Below are 8,186 nucleotides of genomic sequence, written 5' to 3'. Positions count from 1 at the left end.
CTTTTTTTTTTTTTTTTTTTTTTTTTTTTTTTTTTGAGACGGAGTCTTGCTTTGTCGCCTGGGCTGGAGTGCAGTGGCCGGATCTCAGCTCACTGCAAGCTCCGCCTCCCAGGTTCACGCCATTCTCCTGCCTCAGCCTCCCGAGTAGCTGGGACCACAGGCGCCCGCCACCTCGCCCGGCTAATTTTTTTGTATTTTTAGTAGAGATGGGGTTTCAACGTGTTAGCCAGGATGGTCTCGATCTCCTGACCTCGTGATCCGCCCGTCTCGGCCTCCCAAAGTGCTGGGATTACAGGCTTGAGCCACCGTGCCCGGCCTTCACTGCTATTTTTAAAAGATTGCTGAATACCACACAATCCTCGAATCGTGGTTGTTACCAAAAAATCAAGTACCAAGTGGCTGGGAAGCATTGTCCCAAATGCCTTTGAAGGCATATTCTCACAAATGTTCATCTTTCATGTACACTTGGTTTTAAAAGAACACATCAAATTCTACATAATCATAAAGGTATGTGAGTGATATACAAATGTGTTCTTGCACATCATTATAAGGCTATTAGTTTGTTCTATGCAAGCATGTATGCTAAGCTTAAATTTGTCTTCTTCAAAAGCCGCCTCTGCTCCTGCTATGAGGTTTTAGATCACCCAAGTTGTATATTTCCTAAATCCCTCTTCAGTTCCCATTCCCATCCTGTTTTTGTATAAATCCAAGTTTTCTCCTAAAACTTCTCTAGCAACTCTAGAAGATAACTTCTCCTAACAATTCCAAGAAACCCACGAGTAAAGTACTTAACATAACACATTTATAAGAAGAGTTGGCTTGTCCTCTGCGCTTTTTCTTCCTTCCTATAAACATGTGCAGATGGCAGGAAAGTCCCCCCGCCTCCACCCCTCAACGGCGAAGCTTCTGAAAATCCCAACGGACAGCCTGGCAGCCATCTCCAATCATTCTTCTGTTTTTGATGGGTGTCTTTTGATGAGAGAACAGTGATATAAACACCCTTTGCACAAGGTGACTTATTTTTTTTTTATTACATGATACATTGAAAGTATAAAAAGTTGCCTCAGTACAAATTACAGAATAATGCATACAAAAGTGCTATGGACTACATGTGACAAATCTGTTTAACTTCCATCTTGATGATTTTATATCAGTATCCAAAATTATATACTCCGGCATTTTTTCCAAATCTAGTCTTACATGATTGCAATTCCTGAGGTAAACTAAGCGCCTACTGCCAACATCCTTGGACGAAAACCAAGTCCCCCGGGAGAATTCAGATATTTATATTCGCACATACAATACAATGGAATTCATCACTGTAATCAGATATTACAGATTTAAAACTGGAAAATGGACTCTTGCAATACTTCTGCATCCATATACAATTTTACCAACAGGGCCTCTCGAAATGTTGTGTAAGTATAGTTTAAATGGATTTCATTAATAAGTTTCTGCATTTAGATAAAAATTCTTGGCTAATCTGTAAGAAGTGAACACGGACTAGCATCGCCAAACAGAAAATCAAAAGTTTCAACAATTTGCAAAGCAGCACAGAATTGACACCCTAAAGAGGGTGTCAATTTTGCTAACTACAGCTCTTACCACTCCTCTCCATGGAAAACCTTTAGGCAAATGTTGTCAGTGTACAGGTGCACAGGCAAAATTTAGTTCTGAATATACCATCAAACTTCTGCCAATCAGGAGCTGTCTACCATCATAGTCAGTTGTTTTCAATGAAATGAGCCTGTGGACACTACATTATAAAAACTTCTTTAATAAATATCAAAGTAGCGTATTAGAGATAGCACATACTACTTTTCTATCCCAAGAATAAAAACTGATGTTTGATAAAGAGTTTCGGAGCCCAAACGAGTTGGGGGCTGGCCCTCTTCTGGCTCATCTGTGATTGCACAACCCAGGGCCACATGGAGATTAAACAATGCCATCTTTGAAAAATCACTTTCTGGTATTTCTCCCAAAGCCTGTCTCTTCATGCTTACTTCACATTCTTTATCTAATAAAATAAACTCTTTGTTTTATTTACAGAAAAATTATTACAGCAAATTTACTTTCCCTCTACCTTTTAATAAAATCTTCCAGTAAGCCAAAATGGTCTAAGGAAAGAAAAAGTACATTGTTGCCTATTGAAAAGGTAATACAAAGCCCTTTCATTTCCTTACAAACTTTAAGGGCCTTTACAATACTTCCTAAATGGCTGGGCTCAGTGGCTCACGCCTGTAATCCCACCACTTTGGGAGGCTGAGGTGCACAGATCACTTGAGGTCAGGAGTTCGAGACCAGCCTGGCAAGCATGGTGAAACCCCATCTCTAGTAAAAATACAAAAACTAGTCCGGTGTGGTGGCACAGGCCTGTTGTCCCAGCTACGTGGGAGGCTGAGGCAGGAGAATCACTTGAATCTGGGAGGCAGAGATTGCAGTGAGCCGAGATCGTGCCACTGCACTCCAGCCTGGGTGACAGAGCGAGACTCTGCCTCAAGAAACAAAAAATACTTCCTAAAAACAATACTTCTTTTTTTCAAGTCAAATCCAATAAGCTAGATGACAGAGTTAGCTTTTATTCACAAATGTAGTTAAACATGAGGGGAGTATTGTAGAAACTCAAATTTCTACAAATATTAGTGGTGCATTTTGGTAACATTGGAACAATAAATAAGTTATTTAATAATACAATTTTAAGATAAAAGATACCCCAAACAATGCATTATCTGTTTACTGCCTGAGAAACATGAAGATCTTCAATGTTAGTACTTTTCCGCTCCTCCTTTCTTAGGCGCTCATCTGAAATGCACAGAAACCAATGTAAATACTTATCCTAAGTCAAAACAGGCAGATAGGTAGACACAGCTACAAATAGTTTAGGATGTTACATATTCAATATTCTATGAATTCTTTAGACGGTTTAGGACAATGACAAAAACTCATTATTTTTTAAACACTATTGAAGAAATCAGAGGCCAGGTGTGGTGGCTCACGCCTGTAATCCTAGCACTTTGGGAGGCTGAGGTGGGTGGATTACCTGAGGTCTCAAGAGTTACAGACTAGTCTGGCCAACATGGTGAAACCCTGTCTCTCCTAAAAATACAAAAATTAGCTGGGCGTGGTAGCAGGTGCCTGTAATCCCAGCTACTCGGGAGGCTGAGGCAGGAGAATCACTGGAACCCGGGAGGTGGAAGTTGCAGTGAGCCAAGATCGTGCCATTGCACTCCAGCCTGGGGGACGAGAGTGAAACTCGGTCTCAGAAAAAAAAAAAAAAGAAAGAAATCAGAAATGTCTGGCATTAGGGACTCTAATTATTCAAAAGTGTTTCTTGACTTTTCTTTTTAGTACAACCTGCAGTAAACCCATGCCTAGGTAGTTACAAACCTCTCTCTTACATGTAAGGAATGAAATTTGCAAGAAAGGACAAAGTGTTCAATCAGCATTTTGAGGGTTGCCAAAGCTCTTCAATTACAACACAATGAAAAGCACTTCAAATAGGATTGCCTGAGGTCAGGAGTTAGAGACCCCGTCTCTACTAAAAATACAAAAATTAACCAGGCATGGTGGTGGGCGCCTATAATCCCAGGTACTCAGGAGGCTGACGCAGGAGAATCGCTTGAACCCAGGAACTGGAGGTTGCAGTGAGCTGAGATCGTGCCACTGCACTCCAGCCTGGGCGACAGAGCGAGACTCTGTCTGGGGAAAAAAAAAAAAAAAAAAAGAACGTGGAGACTTAATATCCTAATGCAACAAAATGCAACGCAAAACTAGATTCCTGAGAATGTATGAACCCCAAACACTTTCTACCACTGACAAAACATCTTTCTTGCAACAATTTTGGTAATAGGAAAAAATATACACATAAATTTAGATAAGCTGCTAGAAAATGCAATTTTATCACCATAACACCTACTGGATTTTCTAATTCTACAGTGTGATTACACACACGCTTTATTAGTTCTCAGCTGATTATTCTCAGTGCCAATACTACTTTAAGGGTCTGGATAACAGATGGAACTCTCTCTCCCTTTATTTTAGGTAACTTTGCCGGACAGAAATAAATTAACAATTTCCTCAGAAGGCAACAATTTTAGGTCTTCTAGAAAAAGTGTTATAAAAAATGAAGTCTATTATGCTTGATAGATGTGCAATAAAGTTAAGCTGGTGACTGTCTCTATTATAAAAATCTGGTCATTCATTTACAATAAAAATCTTCCCCAGGCACGTAGTCCCAGCTGTAGTCCCAGCTACTTGGGAGGCTGAGGTGGGAGGATCACCTGGGCCTGTGAGGTAAAGGCTGCAGAGAGCCATGACTGTGTCACTGCACTCCAGCCTGGGTGACAGAGTGAGACCCTATCTCTTAAAAAAAAGAAAACAAAAGTGTGTGTATATATGTGTGTGTGTGTATATATATATATACACATATATAAAATTTATTGAATAGCAAAAACTACTTTGCCTCCAAGATTACAAGCACTAACAGCAGTAGTACAAATGCATTGGCTGTCGTTTCAAAGGTGGGTGTGCCTACATAAACCCTCTTCATTTTTTTTTCAGCACTGAAAACTTGGATGAGAGAAGCACTTTTTCATCTTGGCATGACTTGGACTTACTTCTTCCTTTCCTTTTTTTTTTGAGATGGAGTCTCGCTCTGTCGCCCAGGCTGGAATACAGGGGCGCAATCTCTACTCACTGCAACCTCTGCCTTCCGGGTTCAAGCGATTCTCCTGCCTCAGCCTCCTAAGTAGCTGGGACTACAGGCGCACACCATCACACCCAGCTAATTTTTGTATTTTTAGTAGAGACAGGGTTTCACCGTGTTGGCCAGGCTGGTCTCAAACTCCTAACCTCAGGTGATCCACCCACCTCAGCCTCCCAAGGTGCTGCGATTACAAGGGTGAGCTGCCGTGGTCCGGCCTGAACTTATTTTCAAATAAAAGCCAATTTCGTTTCAGGGTTTGATATTTCCGTTGAATGAGCTTCTGTGGAGATAAGGTGCTGTGATGTAGAGAATAAGGATTTTAGTATCTTCACAACCTTTTCAATGCTGTCAAATAAGAGTTCTGGAGACAGTGAGCTAGAGTTGAGAAAGTCAATGGAATGCTTAAGTGTGTTACTGAAACATGATGCAATTTTGGCTGACAACTTTCAAGGCACTACACAAAGCAGTTGTGTCAAAAAAATTTTTGATGACCAAGAAAATAATGTGCAAAATCACTGTTCTTTCCCGATTCATTGTCATCCTCATTTCTGAGCTGTCTACAGAGCTTTCCACAGAACAGGCACGCACGGTGGCTTTACTGACTTGAACTCGACTCTGATGTTCCTGGCACTTTAGTGGTGTAGGGGACGTGTGTCTGTGTGTCTCTTTCCCTCCCTCCCTCCAGCCCTATGGTGTATGCGTAATCTACCGCTTTCATCTCAAAAGAACAGAAACTGGTTAGGAAATAGTGTTCCTTATAACTTTCTTACTAGTCATGAGCCGTGAGTATTAACGAGGCTGATTATGAAACTTACAAACCAGAAAGTTATTTCTCAAGCGGTTATTTTTCTTTACAGGACTGATAATATCAATGACTTGGGTTGCTGTGTTAAGAAGTGTTAAGGTGTACAATATCCACTGGTGACAACTGAACTCAGAAACCCATCCTGTCATATATTCTTGGTAAGTGTATAGACTGATAAAGCCTTTTTGGAGGGGAATTAGACAATATCTACTATATTTTTAAATATGCATATCCTTTGAACCAACAACTCTACTTTAGGCATCCACACAAGAGAAACGTATAGACAAAGACACAATGTTACATCACAATACTGTAATGTGTGGATAATACTTAAATGTGTGGACAAAGATACAATGTTACATCAAAATACTGTAAAAGCAAAATATTTAAAACTACATTAAGAGTGATTATAAGGTGGGAGACTAGCCTGGGCAATATGACAAGACCCTGACTGAAAGAAATTAAAAAATAAGCGAGGTGTGGTGGTGCGCCCCTATAGTCCTGGCTACTTGGAAAGGTGATGTGGAAAGACTGAGCCAAGGAGTCTGAGGCTACAGTGAGCCATGATTGTGCCACTGCACTCCAACCTGGATGACAGAGTAAGACCTCATCTCTAAAATTAAAAAAAGGATGATTATAACAATACTCTGGAATATGAAACAGTTAAAAATGAGATCTACATGTATCAACAAGTGAAAAAAAGCAAACTGCAGGATAACATGCGCCATAACAACGCAGACATATTTAAATGCACAGAAATGAGTTCTGAAGGGGCTGGGCACGGCCAGGTGCAGTGGCTCACGCCTGTAATCCCAGCACCTTGGGAGGCCAAGGTGGGTGGATCGCCTGAGATCATGAGTTGGAGACCAGTCTGGCCAACACAGTGAAACCCCATCTCTACTAAAAATACAAAAATTAGGGTGGGTGTGGTAGCGCATGCTTGCAGTCCCAGCCACTTGGGAGGCAGGAGAATCGCTTGAAACTGGGAGGCGGAGGTTGCAGTGAGCGAGATAGTGCCATTGCACTCCAGCCTGGGTGACAGAGGGAGAGTCCATCTAAAATAAAAATAAAAATAAAATATAAAATAAAATAAAATAGAAATGAGTCCCAAAGAACACCCTGCAAACTGCTAACAGGGATACCGTCTATAAAAAGGGAGAAGAATTGAGGAATTAGGGAGAGGCAAGAAAGACAAAAGGAAAATTAAAGGGAACTTTTACTATTTAAAAAATTTAGAGATTTACTCATGTACTTGCCCAATTAATGTTTTATTTTGCTCATTAAATACTTGCCAATTAGTAGGCAGTAATGTCAGTTCCTTACCAATCCCTAAGAAGAGAATTTGAAAACTTCTCCATAATCTGTATGTGGAAAGGTATATGGGAATAGCCATCAAATGTGCTGATTCTGCTACTAATTATCTGCTACAGGCCTCAGATGAGTTACTTAACCTCTTACTATTGGAACCATCTTAAGGTTTTCTCAACTGTAAAATAAGTAGGTGGGAATGACTTATTTCCCAACGTTCCATTCAGTTCAGAATTCTAAGATATATAGAAAGATATCTCCTAGTGCAGTCAGAAACCACCTCCAAAAGAGGTTCTCCTGATTCACTGTTTACTTTCAGACCTCAAGAGACACCAAACATCTAACATGGTCACTACTGGTCACAGCAGTTTAGGAAACTACAAAGGCAATCCACATTTTAGGCATTTCCTAAAAGTTTGTGTCAACATTCAAGATTTACATTTATTCTGATAATTGGCAGCCTAGACCCCACCTTTAACTGTCCTTAAAATTGATCAGCTCTCGGCTGGGCGCGGTGGCTCATGCCTGTAATCCCAGCACTTGGGAGACTGAGGCAGATGGATCACGAGGTCAGATCAAGACCATCCTGACTAACACAGTGAAACCCTGTCTCTACTAAAATACAAAAAATTAGCTGGGTGTGGTGGCGGGCGCCTGTAGTCCTGGTTACTCGGAAGGCTGAGGCAGGGGAATGGAGTGAACCCAGGAGGCGGAGCTTGCAGTGAGACGAGATCACACCACTGCACTCCAGCCTGGTGTTGCACTCCAGCAACAGAGCGAGACTCCATCTCAAAGAAGGTGAGAGGATTGCTTGAGCCCAGCAGTTCAAGGTTACGGTGAGCTATGATCGCACCACTGCACTCTAGTCGGGCGGCAGAGTGAGACCGTGTCTCAAAAAAATACATAAAATTTAAAAGCTACTAAAAGCTCATTTAAAACACAGGCAATCTGAAAGAAATGTGGGCCATTCTCCTAAGAATCTGTAACTTGTAGGTAACTTCCACTCTAACATAAACAGTATACTAAAATGCAAATGACTTCTCTATCTGTATTTAGCAATCTTACCTTTTATTTTGCAGTCATGGAGAGGAAAAAAAATGATCACTTGATAAAAGCTATTTATTCAGTATACTAAGGATCTAAGCTGCTCCAAAGACTAAGAATTTACATGCAAATTGGAGTTTTCAATACTTTTTTATTTTACATTTTAAAATTTTAATTAATGTAATTTTTTAATTAAAAAAAATAGAGATGGGATTTCACCATGTCACTTAGGCTACTCTCAAACTCCCGGCCTCAAGCAATCCACCTGCCTCGGCCTCCCAAAGTGCTGGGATTACAGGCATGAGCCACGGTGCCTGGCCCAGA

At 40.8% G+C, this 8,186-nt stretch overlaps 1 protein-coding gene across 2 annotated transcripts in view; it reads right to left on the bottom strand.

Moving 5' to 3' along the window:
* Window positions 1-1,007: 1,007 nt before the first annotated feature.
* CEP20 (centrosomal protein 20) overlaps window positions 1,008-8,186 on the bottom strand; it is a 26,406-nt gene continuing 19,227 nt past the window's right edge. The window contains exon 4 of one of the 2 annotated variants that reach the window (XM_017871715.1): window positions 1,008-2,802. In XM_017871715.1, coding sequence (XP_017727204.1) covers window positions 2,726-2,802 — 77 coding nt within the window. In that variant the 3' untranslated portion in view covers window positions 1,008-2,725. The remainder of the gene's footprint in view (window positions 2,803-8,186) is intronic. The other variant, XM_017871714.1, reaches the window with a different exon arrangement.

This window comes from Rhinopithecus bieti, unplaced genomic scaffold (assembly GCF_001698545.2).
Source record: "Rhinopithecus bieti isolate Rb0 unplaced genomic scaffold, ASM169854v2 scaffold_6876, whole genome shotgun sequence".
NCBI classification, from domain to species: Eukaryota; Metazoa; Chordata; class Mammalia; order Primates; family Cercopithecidae; genus Rhinopithecus; species Rhinopithecus bieti.
This window is presented reverse-complemented; position numbering and strand designations above follow the sequence as displayed.